The 12386-nt window shown below is 57.6% G+C and overlaps 4 protein-coding genes across 4 annotated transcripts; 2 read left to right on the top strand and 2 right to left on the bottom strand.

Annotated features, from left to right (window-relative positions):
* Positions 1-751: 751 nt before the first annotated feature.
* Positions 752-4405, top strand: PSEUBRA_003860 (uncharacterized protein; the record flags this gene model as incomplete). The annotated part of the gene is made up of 1 exon (XM_059465149.1): positions 752-4405. One exon carries the CDS (start codon positions 752-754, stop codon positions 4403-4405), a length of 3654 nt encoding a protein of 1217 aa, XP_059321453.1.
* Positions 4406-4543: 138 nt separating this feature from the next.
* PSEUBRA_003859 (Cation efflux protein) lies at positions 4544-6925 on the bottom strand (the record flags this gene model as incomplete). The annotated part of the gene is made up of 1 exon (XM_016436876.1): positions 4544-6925. One exon carries the CDS (start codon positions 6923-6925, stop codon positions 4544-4546), a length of 2382 nt encoding a protein of 793 aa, XP_016291848.1.
* Positions 6926-7846: 921 nt separating this feature from the next.
* PSEUBRA_003858 (Myotubularin-like phosphatase domain protein) lies at positions 7847-10882 on the top strand (the record flags this gene model as incomplete). Its single annotated transcript, XM_059465148.1, has 1 exon — positions 7847-10882. The coding sequence occupies one exon, from the start codon at positions 7847-7849 to the stop codon at positions 10880-10882; it is 3036 nt and encodes a 1011-aa protein (XP_059320595.1).
* Positions 10883-11082: 200 nt separating this feature from the next.
* PSEUBRA_003857 (Vesicle transport v-SNARE, N-terminal) lies at positions 11083-11915 on the bottom strand (the record flags this gene model as incomplete). Its single annotated transcript, XM_016436889.1, has 3 exons — positions 11083-11170; positions 11257-11318; positions 11397-11915. 3 exons carry the CDS (start codon positions 11913-11915, stop codon positions 11083-11085), a joined length of 669 nt encoding a protein of 222 aa, XP_016291846.1.
* Between the last annotated feature and the right edge of the window lie 471 nt (positions 11916-12386).

Here is a 12386-nt window from a genome sequence, read left to right as displayed (position 1 = left end):
TAACCCTAACCCTAACCCTAACCCTAACCCTAACCCTAACCCTAACCCTAACCCTAACCCTAACCCTAACCCTAACCCTAACCCTAACCCTTGGCAGGGAAAAAAGCGACGTCAACGCCCATTGTGCGCCGCCACCGCCCCACGGCCTAGGGCTAGGATTGACGGGCTTGCACAGCTTCAGGCCTTCAGGATCCTGGAACAGATTACTGAGGTGGGCAGTGGTTGGCTTGTGATCAGGCTGCTGAAAAAACATCAACTGCATGAACCATGAGAGGGTCAGTTTGCTGGTGAATTGGAACTGGGACAAACTGTACCAAGAGATGTATTGACAGTTGTGCATCTGCTCTGCAAGCATGTGCTGAAGTGTAGGCGTGGTTTTGAAGAGCTTTTTGAAGGCCCCATCCTGGTAGGGTGCCTGGATCTTGGATTGCGCTGAGGAAGCACTGGGTTGGTTTTGTCCTCAAACTACTTGATCCAGGCCTTCTTTGATTGTCTTGAGCAGAATCACACCCAATTTGTACACATCAAGGTAGCCTGACTCAAAGCTCAAGACTCAAGGCCCAAGACTCAAATTTCAACACTCAAAACTCAAAGAGACGCGCAAAACTCAAAAGCGGACGTAGCCGATTTTGCGGTTGGACCCTGAATTTGGTTTCTTCTTGACCGCCTCTTCGGGTTGTCGTCAACACACCACCTGCTCGATCAGGGCCTTCGCGCCAGCATCAACCGCTTGGACGCTGCACGCGCGTGCATGGATCCGATACAGCCAGGATCGAGAGGAGCGGCGCGCCTCCTCGTCAATGGCAGCCGCTCTCACGATGGCGCGGACGTCGGCACAGCCCTGATCACGTCGCAAGAATGGTTCTTTCCAGTCGAACAAGCGTCTTCTACCCCTACCTTCTCACTCTCGAGCATCGACACGCAGGCCGGACCGTCGACGTGTGCAAAGCTCGCCCCTGCCTCGATTCCACGATCTTCCAACCGACTCGGTCTTTATCCCCACGACAAAGCGGAAGCTGGCTCTTCCGTCGACGCCGACGTTCTTTCGGCTCAGCGATTCTTGCGACATTGCTATCCCGACATCGACATCCCGGATCATCTTGTGTCTCGAATCATCTACGACGACGCGCTGGAACTCGATAACACGGCTCACGAGCTCGATGGCTCTCTCGGACTCGCGGATGCTCAGGCCATCGCGCTCTTGGGCCCGGTTACCATCGAGCAGGAGCCGACCTACGCCGTCGCATGTGTTGGCGGATCGAATCGCGACTGTCTTTTGCTTCATCAGCTTACCTTGGAAGCAGATAACGACGTGATCTTCGACGCATGTGATGAGAGCAAGGCGGACACAGCACAAGGCAAGGGCAAGGCGAAAGCGAAGGACCCCGTCAGGCTGCGCTTCCAGCCCGCTCTCAGTGCCGAACGCAAGTTTCAGACGCCCATACTTCAAGTTGTCAGCTCGGCAGATCAGAGCATCCTCGCCGTTCGCACGCACAGTAGCACCAGCTTCCTCTCGCTCCGCCAGGTGAAAGAGTCCGACAGCACGCCTCGGCTGCATCTCGAGACTGTTTATCAAACGCGCTACGGCACGGACGGCAGCGCGCAGCATCAGGACATCTCCTTCAGCCGCACAGCCTCTGCCATCGAGGCTGCGACGGTCGACAGATACGGCAACATCGACTTGTTTCGCTTTGCAGCAGAAGACGCAGACGCAGAGCAGAGCGAGCACAGGCCGGATCAAAGGACTTCAGGCTCTTCAGCAGCAACCCCCACTCAGGTCAGAGCCAAACGCCGACAAAGTTTCCCAGCAGCATCTCCCTCTCCAGCATTGGCGTCTCGACCCTCACAGATCACGGCGCGGAAACGGCGCGTTGCCATCGATCTCGCCAGTCTCGCCGACACGGATGCTCGGGAGGACGCTGATGCAGTCGCCGACGCCGACGATGCAGCAGCGGAGGATGCACAGGCTTCCAATCAAGCGCCCTTTCGGATTGTCTTTGGCTCAATGCCACGCGAGCTCTACCTTTCCACTCGGCATGCTCTAGTTCGGATCAATCTCGGCAGCCAAGACGCCGACACAGAAGGCGGATCTGCACCTCAAGTCCACGTTGTCCTTCGCTCCAGCCTCTGTCTGTCTTCGTTTAAGCGCGAGAGATTCTTTTCGATGGCCACGACCGAGAGGGATTTGCAACATCAACTTTTGGCGGTGTGCTCATCCGACGCGATCCATTGGTTCGACCTGAAGGACCCAGCCCAGCTGCTCTTCTCCACGGCACACCATCGGGGAGATGATCCGACGCTTTTCCTCTCCGTACTGCCGACCGGCCGAGGCACGGTATCTGGCTCCGCGCAGAACGACGACGGCATTACGGTGTGGACGCTATCTTCGAAGCGCAACGACGCGGTGACGTGCTATGCAGTCCGTGCTCACTCGCGCGAAGGGCGAGGGTACGACCTCTTGCAAGCGGATACAGCTATGGACAGCAGCGGGACCCGTGTTCGTTACACGCTTGACAGCGCACCGGTCATTCTTCCGACCGATATACCCTCGTCGCGGTCTTTGGGTACACGAGCGGCCCCGATGCTATTCATCAATGTGGCAGCACTTCTGCAGCGCGACCACCCGCCAGAATCGTGGATCAGTCTCAGACTCGATGAGGGTGGCGCTTTGTCCGCTCAGATGCTCCAAGCCAGCTTTGATCCACCTTCAGACACCTCGGGACAAGCTGAGGTCAACGTGGCATTGCATGTCATGGGGCCTCCCTTCGGCAGCGACCTATACCTAGATGACGCAAGGGACCCGCAGCCAATACGCGGGATGGTCGACTCTCTCAGCGAAGTCAAGACAAAGCATCTCGATCTCCGAAATGTGCACCACGCCGTCTTTGCTTCCAAGTGCGGAGACACTAGGAGTGGCAGGCGCAGCGACGCGAGTGGTGGTGAAGATGTCGTGACATCACATCTCCGAGATCTGCTCAATCGTACAAGCAAAAGCAACCCAGGCAGCACTGCAACAATGCTTTCTTTCGGCCACATTCTTCGTGACTTGGACGACGGGTCGTTAACACATATCGACAACGACGAGGGAGAGGCTCGGAATCAGGCAAAAGACGTACTGGATTTGCGACATGACTGCCGGCATGCCCTGTCTTCGTTGGCTCTATCGACTGCACAGGCGCGTTGGACTCGTGCCACCGCAGGGTTGGTGCATCACGATGGCAATCTTGGTCCTGCAATCGAGTCGCACGTCGATGTCATCGAGCGCACCTTGAAGCGCGAGTCCGGTCGCTTGGACGACGCTATGACCTCGTATCTTCCGACCAAGAAGACAGCGCAAACCTGGAGCGCGAAAGCGCGACGCGAGGCACGGGCGTCCTTGAAGAAGGCTGCTAGGGAGATGATGTTGGACCTGGTGCTCGAGTCCGAAGTCTTTGTCCGGCCTAGAGCTCGAATTCTCGACACAGGCGCGCCGACGCAACGACCGCAGGAGCGACGAGGCACCAACTGGACCGCTCTCGAGTATCGCGACATCTACAACTTCGTCGAAGAGCAAGGCGAGACCATCCCTCCGCCTCACATTGGCAGTGTCGGACTTTCCTTCTTTGCGCCGATGCGCAGTGCAGACGTCGAAAAGGAGGCAGCTGAGCTCGCCAAGGGTCGAAACGGCTCAACGGCAAAGCTGAGTGAGATAGAGCTCGAGGCGCTGCTTCCGAGCACATCTTCTACAGCTCGACTGCTCTTGTCCGAGTGGCAGCTAAGCGAGGATCCCACCGAGTACAAGTATACTGATCCATTTGAAGGTCTGCATCGGCTGCCGCGTGCAAGTCGACTGCGAGGGCCCACAGCACGTGCGCGATCAAGGTCCTTCTCCCGCGCATCGAGCGCATCGACTGAAGACCGGTCAAGAAGTCGCAGCCGCAATCGCAAGCAGTCGGCCGCTCCATCGATGTCTCAATCTGGCGTGTACGATTCGCAGCCACCCTCGTCGTCCTACCCTGCATCCTTGGCCTCGCACAGCCAGTTTGACAGTGCCGCCTCGCCTGCACCTCCAACGCTTGTCTCCCGGCGCAAACGTCCACGCGATAACCCAATCTCTCGATCCCAGCCCGTGCGTGCCCCCATGCAAGGATTCGAGTCGCCGCGACCCAATGCAAGAGATTCTCGCGGAGCATCAGAAGCGGCACAGTCTCAACCAGCAGCGATCCCAAGATTCGGCTTTGCGGGCAGCTTCGGCGATCTCACGCCCACAGTGTCCCCCGCATCTTCGCAGGTTGGCACGCCCACTCGGTCTCACTTTACTACGGGAGCGGCATCGACGCAGATCGAGGCGGGTCGGTTCGGCGCTCGCCCTGCTGCGGCGGTGGAACGCCCGCCAAAGAAGAAGAAGCGAGCAAGTGGATTCTAGGTGCTCAGACGGAAGACACGACAGCAGGTTGACGAAGGGTATCACTTCCATGTCCAATCCATGCAAATCTCGCGAGAACGATCCGGTGTGATGTGAGGGAGATCCGCGATCGGAGGTGAAGGAATGTGTGCTTTATGTCTATCCTCGCTGAGTCAAATGACCAGCTTGGCCCTTGGGATTGTAGTCCAAATGAATGTAGGAGCGCTCGACGCCGCTGATGTTCTCGGTGCAGTAGGTGATGATCTCGCCCAAGTCGTGGGACTCTTTGAGCGAGATCGAGTGAGGCAGCACAATGTCAGCCTCGACGATCAAGTTGTCACCAGAGTGGAAGAGTTCGAAAGCCGAGACGCTGTTGACCGAGTTGAAGCGCACCACACAGTAGAGGCACTTGGAGATCTCGGTGGACGAGGCGACCGCGCCGGACAGCTTGGAGACGGTCTCCCACAGCGTCTCGATCCATTCGTAGATGATGTAGACCGACAGGACGACACCGCCGATGGGATCGAGGGCGGGCCAGCCGAGCTTGGAGCCGACGATGGGGAAGATGAGCGAGGCAATGTTGAAGACGACGTCGTTCTCTGCGTCCTGCGCTACAGCCCGGACTCCGGACGACTTGGAGGAGCGGTAGAGGAGCCACATGACAGTCTTGATACCGATGGTAGCGAGCATGAAGGCGACGCCGATGAAGGGCAGGCTAGCAGCTGACTCGGGGTCCTGCTTTCCGGTCGAAAGCACTTCGCGAAGGCGAGTGGCGGACTCGATAAAGACCTGGACAAAGGAGGCAATCATGAGCACCGAGAAGATGACCACACCGAGCGGCTCGAGACGCTGCTTGCCGACGGGATACTTGTACATGGTCCTCCAAGAACGATATGCGATGGCTTTGGAGGTGGCAAAGATGATGATGGTGGACAAAAGATCCAAAGCACTGTCGACAAAGGATGCGATGAGCGAGACCGAGTTGGAGGAAAGAACGGCGAATCCCTTTCCAGCGAGCAGGAGGATGTTGATGATGAGATTGATGTTGATGGCGAATTGCACTGAGCGCGAGAGTTCTTCTTCCTTCGCGCGGTTGGGCACGGTGCTGAGCAGCGCTTGCCTCTCTTCCTCCTGTGAAACGTAAGGACGATGTCGACGCTCACGGCTGTATTCGCGGTCGAGACTGCCCTTGTCGATCCAGGTCTGCACCAATTTGCCTCCTTCTTGTTGGCTGTGATTCGAGAGCGTATGCGATTGGTGCTCGGGGATGTTCTCAACCTGATTCGGGCGAATGGTGTTGGCGGTCGAACTGGGCGCCGAGATGCCTTCGCGAGGAGTCTGGGTGCCATTGGCGTGAGTTGGCGTGCTTGCTCCCGACGCAAGAGCGATTTGAGACTCGGAGCGGCGAATCTGCTCGATGCGCCCTTCGCGTCGGAGCTTGTCGTAAAGCTGACCAGCGCTAGAGGCCGAAGTTGCGCCATAGTCGCGGCGTACATCAGACTGACGACTTTCGATCATGCCAGAGGGCGAGCTCGAAAGCGGTTGTCGAGACGTACCGCCGGCCTGGTCGTCCTCGTCCTCATCTTCCTCGGTAAGATCAAATGCTCTTCCCTTTGGTTTTCGACGATCCTGACCGTGGGAACGGGAAGCGCCATTGCTCTCGAGATCGGGCCTGTGCGATGCGCGTGGGCTTCCTGAACCGCCGAACCAGAGACCGCTGAAGGCGTTGATAGCTTTGGCGCTAAAGCTGCGTTTGAGCGGACGCTTATTCCTGCCTCGAGTCTCCTCTTCGTCAGTCTCTTCTTCGTCGGATATGTTCCCGTCGCTCTCAACAGCCTGTGTCTGCTGCTGCTGCTGCTGCTGCTGCTGCTTGTTGCGTCGTTTCTTGGCTTTGTGCCCTGGCTTGGGACGGTGCTTCTTTTTGTCGCGGGTCTCGTCCTGCTGGCTGAACCTTCGCATGACTTCTTCGGGAAAGCGAGAGTCGAGAATCTCGTCGATCTCCCTCCAGCCATCGAGAATGTCATTGAGACGTTCGTAGTATTCAGAGACGGCCGAGGCCTTGGACCAGCCGAGATGCCTGGTACGGTGCTTGATCTCTTCTTCGCTGACACGGTGATCTTCGTAGTAGTTAGAGCGATAGTCGACAAGATTGGCAAGGACCGAGATGTTTCGCACAGACTCAGCTCTGTCTGGGAAGCCGTGGCCGTGTTTGCTGATCATGGCCTTGTAGCTGTAGGCGGAGGAAGAAGGGAAACCATGCGCAGGAGCTGCGATGCCGAAGGAGCTGGATCTGTGAGCGCTGTCGTTGAAGGAGCTGGAATAGCGATTGTCGGCGCCTTCGCCTTCTGAGCTCTCGTCTTCGCCCTGACCATCAGCATTGATTTGGAAGCGCTTGGAGCTGATGCTGTCGATGGATGTGTTTGGTTCATGGTCGGGAGGGCCTGGATGGAAGCGGACAGAGGAGGAGAGCGGTGCCGACTGGCCATTGGAGGAGAAGGGAGCTTTGCGCTGTGCGGATGGCGCATCGATGGGCTTGCTCATGGTGGGCGGCGATCCGGGGAGGGGTGGGTATACAGCTCCCCGTGAAAGGGAAGCAGGGCAGGTGGTGGTGATGAGGTTAGAATGGCGACGGCACTCTTCCTTCCATCATGAATGGGTGTGGGGGGGTTCGTGCCTTGTTGGTCGATGCAGTTCCAGGAACGTGCTGCTCGACGATCAAGCACAACGTCAGTCTGAGCTTTTTTCCAAGAGATTTGGCCGGCAGCATTCAAAAACAAGCGAGCGAGCGAGCAGGCTATCTAATCGCTCGCTGCCTTCTGGAAGCTTGAAATATGAATGCTGTTTCTGCAGCAGCAAACAGCAGCAGCGTTCCGAAAGCTTGGCGCAGTGGGCGGAGAGGGCTTCCTGCGGGCTGCGAGCGAGCCCCTGTGCCTCTCGCACGGGCGTATTTGAGCCCAAACTTGGATTTGACTGAGCTGCAGGTGGAGTTTTGGCTGCCTTTGCCTGGGACTGCCTGCAGCTGGACGAGGCTCTCAGGGTTTGCTGGACGCGCCTTTTGAAAATGCACGCAAGCAACAGTCAGAAGACAAACACTTGGAGACCCTGAAGTCACAATCATCAACGTCGGTGTCGACTCTGAAGACAGCTGTCCTCGTGATCACACCTTCCCACGCTAGTCATCCGATACGGGAGCATACCGACAGCTCTATACAGTCACCTGCCCACTGTAACAGCCGCGCCACTCAGCATCGGATCGCGCTCCGACATCGTATCGCTTCGTACGAGACAAGAACCAACGTCAACAGTCAGCCGCGAGAGCTGCTTGGGCCGACACGTCGACAGCCATCGCAGCTTGGCAAGAACCGATCACCTCCTCGAAACCTGTTTGAGGGCAGCTGCGCACCTCTTTGATAGCTCTCACGTTCTGCCACCACGCAGGCGTCGACAGCTTCGAGGTCCGTCATGGTGGCCACATCAGGGTCGCTCGTGCCGCTGCCAACACCGACCATCGACTCTGTTGCCAATGTCTGGTTTCAGCGCCGGGGCGAGACACAGTGTCGCCGAGGATCTCTCACCATCACGGCGCACCATCTCGTCTTCGAACACAAGTCGTCGTCGACGTCCGAACCATCGACACGGCGTCTGTCGATTCCACTTTCGCTCATCCTAAAGGCAACTCGCATTCCTTCATTACGCTTCTCCACGCAGGCAGGCTCGCCCTCGCAACGCATCTATCCCATCACACTCTTCTACAAGACCTTTGACTCGGCTGCATTTGCATTCCATGCAGAGCACGACCAGCTCGCGATCTTTGAAAGCCTTAAAGAGTGCGCCATCCTCACAGATATTTCGCAGCTCTACGCTTTCTACTATCAGCCATCATCCAGCGCGGGTCCATCTCAGCAAGATCTCTCTCGCGTATATGACCCAAAGACAGAGTTCGCACGTCAAGGCATCGGCGCTCGCTCCAAAGCTTGGCGCTTCACCGACATCAACGCACAGTATGCGTTCTGCGCCTCCTACCCGTCCCTGATGGCAGTCCCGTCGCGCATCAGCGACACCACTCTCAGCTATGCAGCAAAGTATCGCAGCAAGGCCCGCATCCCTGCCCTCACATATCTGCACTGGGCCAATCACGCCTCCATAACACGCTCCAGTCAGCCCATGGTCGGTCTCAAGAATGCACGCTCCATTCAAGACGAGAAGCTCATCGAGGCCATCTTCACCTCGCACAACTTTGCCGATCCTGAATCCATCACCGCCAAAGCAGTCGCGGATGCGTCCAACGGTGCAGCTTCTGCTGCTTCTGGCGCCGCTGCCGTGGCCACCGTCTATGGGGCCACCACCACGAACCTCATCGTTGATGCACGCCCTACCACCAACGCCATGGCGAACGTAGCAAAAGGCGCAGGCACCGAGAACATGGAGTACTATAAAGGTTGCAAAAAGTCGTATCTCGGCATCGACAACATTCACGTCATGCGGGACAGCCTCTCCAAGCTCACCGACGCTCTTCGTGAGAGCGAGCCGATCGCCACTTTCGGCATGCGTGTCGAAGCTCTCGGTGATACGGCTGCCACAGATGTCGTCACAGATGGATCCGGGTCTGTGCTGCGCCTTCATCCCACCCCAGTCGACTCGAACGCCCTTCGCAAGTCCATGTGGCTCAAACACATCCAATCGCTCATGGAAGGATCCATGTCCATCGTGCGCAATGTTCACATCAACAGCTCGCACGTTCTGATCCATTGCTCGGATGGTTGGGATCGCACATCCCAGCTCGCCGCCATTGCGCAGATCTGCCTCGATCCCTACTTCCGTACTTTCGACGGTCTCGCTGTGCTGATTGAAAAGGACTGGCTCAGCTTCGGTCACAAGTTTACCGATCGCGGCGGTCTCAAAGGCTCTGACCGCTACTTTACCGTGGCTTCTAAGCAAGCATACGGCAACCTGAACGAGGACGAGGACGATGGCTACGGTACGGATCCCGAATTGGACAAGGCCAGCTCGAACCCTGCTGGCGGCGGTTTCGACGGTCAAGCTGCTGCAAATGCCTTCTGGGGCTTCACCAAGCAGCTCACTGCTAATTTCTCGGCCGCCACCTCGGGTGCTCCCGCCGGACCCAAGAAGGGCTCTAACATCAAAGAGACCTCGCCCGTCTTCCACCAATTCCTCGATTGCATGTGGCAGATCATGCGTCAGTTCCCAGAGCGCTTCGAGTACAATGCAGCATACCTCGTCGAGTTGCACCAAGCCCTCCATGAGTGCAAGTACGGCACCTTCCTCATGGACTGCGAACGAGAGCGTAGCAGGCCGCAAGATCACGAAGGCAGAGTACTTCCCGCTCTCTCGACTCGCACCGTGAGTGCGTGGACGGACTTGCTCCATTCAGAGACGAAGCTCAGGCATCGCAATCCACGCTACCAACCGGCCCTCGATGATCGCGACCCGAAACGCAAGGGGACGGACATGGGTGTGCTCATCGCCGACTCCCGCGACGTGCGCTACTTCGAGCAGCTCTTCCAACGCGCGTCGGGTGACATGAACGCTGCTCTCGACAAGGAAGCCGACGAGAGGCGGCGCGCCAAGGAAAGACTCGAGAGGGCAGTGCGCGGCGATGTTGCAGCAGCCTCGACCGATGCTCTAGGAGAGCAATCAGGAGCAGCCGCTGCAGTCAAAGTGCCGGGAGGCGGCGAGTTGGAGACAGCAGATGCGGCGATTGCTGTTGTTGGTCCAAACGATCCCGATCCGGTTCTCAACCCTCTAGCCGCGGCCGCAGCAGGCTCGACAGCACCAACCGCAAATCAGGGTCTTGCGACTTCTCCAGCGCCGGGTGCCGTCGACCTGGCCACCAACGGTCAGATTGACCCAGCGCGGCTCCAATACCAAGCAAGACAACCGCGCACTCGTGCTCAGCCGACTGCAGGTGCCGCATCTTCGCTTTCGGCAAATGACTCTGCGGCGGCAATGGCAAACGTGTCGAATGCTGCCGACGCTGCTGCCAATCGCATGAAGAATCTCTTCATCGGCGGCTGGGGACGGCTGCAGGAGGCTATGGCGGCACCTGCATCAGAGGGAGGGCTATCCTCCAGCGACTCTGGACGGTCAACGCCCCAACCTCCAAGCCCGACAAAGGCGAGCGGCGGGTCAGCGCCACTTCAGGCTGCGGCATCGAATCCACTCGGTGTCAGTGGCGACCCGAGAAGTCAACCCTACGCAAATACAGCGCCGGCACCTTCTGTGCATGCTGTGCACAATCCGTGGGCGACCAGATCGGGCATGCGTGCCGAGATGCAGCGCGAGCACGTGGCGATGCGTGCGCATCAAGCCAACCTTGCCCGTCCAGGTTTTGGACCTGAACATCGGCAGCAAAGCTGGACAGGAACCACGCATGCGAGCAGCGGAGCGAGTTTGGGGCTCGGGCCGACCGAGAGGAAGGAGGAGAGCAAGCAGAGCACCAGCAGCGCAGCCATGTCGGATCCGCTGGGTGTTCTATGAGCGTGAGCATTCAGTGTGTGCAGTCGCGAAGGCGTATCGACCTAGATGTCCGCGACAATCATATCATATCAGCATTCGTTCCGTGTCTGCGAAGTTGGCCTGGTCTGTGGTCCGTAAGAAATGCTGCTGTTCGCGAGCAAGAAGCCATATGTACAATCGCAAGTCGGAAGTGAAAGGAACCGTGACTGAAGCCGAGATGCTCAGAAGAGCTTGTTGTACAGGATGAGAAGAATCAAGAGGACGAGGCAGACGATGATCCCTACGGTAACCAATTTTTGCTGTTTGGCCCTGCAGCGCAGAAGGTAAAGATGAAGGGTGAGGTCAGTCAGGCGCGTTGATGGGGAACCAGACAGAGGAAACTCGTTAACACGTACCGTCGGATCATCTTGGACAGTGTCTTGGATGAACGATCGATGCTCTGATCCGCCTCTCGTAGCTGTGAGAGCAAGACAATGGGTCGGAATGAGAATCAGCACGCCGTAACTTGGCTCCAGCCCCAACGAGGTGCACTTACCGTGTCTCTTGAGTTCTCGATCTGCTCCCTTTGGCTCCTCAAGTCGCGCAGGATATCAGCACCAAGGTCCTCAGTCTCCAAAGCAAGCCTGTTGGACTCCTCCAACCTCCTCGTTCCGTCCTCGAGGGATGCAGTGCCTTGCAACAACCTCTGACGATTCGCCGTCGCAGAGTCAGCGGCTTCGAGATCGTCGTCGTCGTCCGCATATGCTGCATTGAATCCGCCCCGTCCGCCACCTGAAGACAGACCTGATCGCACCTCCTTGTTGAGATTCTGCACCTCTTGTCTGAAGCCCCGAATCTGTACCGAGTAGCGTGACCGCACTGATTGTGGAAAGCCTTGCACTTCGATATCCATCTGCGAGATCACTTCTTCGGCCTCTTCGAGCTCCATCTCTGCGCGTCGCAGCGTCGACTTCTTTGCTTCGCCATTCTGCGATTTGGCCTGGTCGAGCTTCTGACGGATGCCCTCCTTGAGCTGCTGGAGATCCGAGGCGTAGCTGTCGAAGAGTTCGGACATGACTGCGGTGTAGTGTTGAGTGTGGAAGCTGCTATGATCTCGAATGTGTCCCTAGGGGTGGATGGGTGTGATTGTGTCGCAATGGCTGAGAGCGCGGAGGATGTAGAGAGGTGTCAAGATGATGGTCATGGCCAACCCTCACGGGATGCATGCATGCACGCACGTTCAATCTTTAGGGCTCGGCTGACTGCCTTTGCTCCACACCTCTCTCTGAGACCGCGCGCTGCTGCCCGCGTGAAATTTGGGGCCTCGGTCATCTGGTCCCGATCGAGCAGCCGAGTATTTTTCTCGTAAATTTGTTAAGCCGACTTATGCTGTTGAAAGCAAAATATTTGCTAGGCCTCCACCACGTCCTCGGCTGCTCCGCGGATCAAGCGCTCGATCTGGTGATGTGGCTTTTGTGTACCTGTTTTGCACGATGGAGGCACCGCCTTTGCGGCATCGATGACGCGTAGCACCGCGCATCTTTGC

This window comes from Kalmanozyma brasiliensis, assembly GCF_000497045.1.
Source record: "Kalmanozyma brasiliensis GHG001 unplaced genomic scaffold PSEUBRA_SCAF25, whole genome shotgun sequence".
Taxonomy (NCBI): Eukaryota; Fungi; Basidiomycota; class Ustilaginomycetes; order Ustilaginales; genus Kalmanozyma; species Kalmanozyma brasiliensis.
This window is presented reverse-complemented; position numbering and strand designations above follow the sequence as displayed.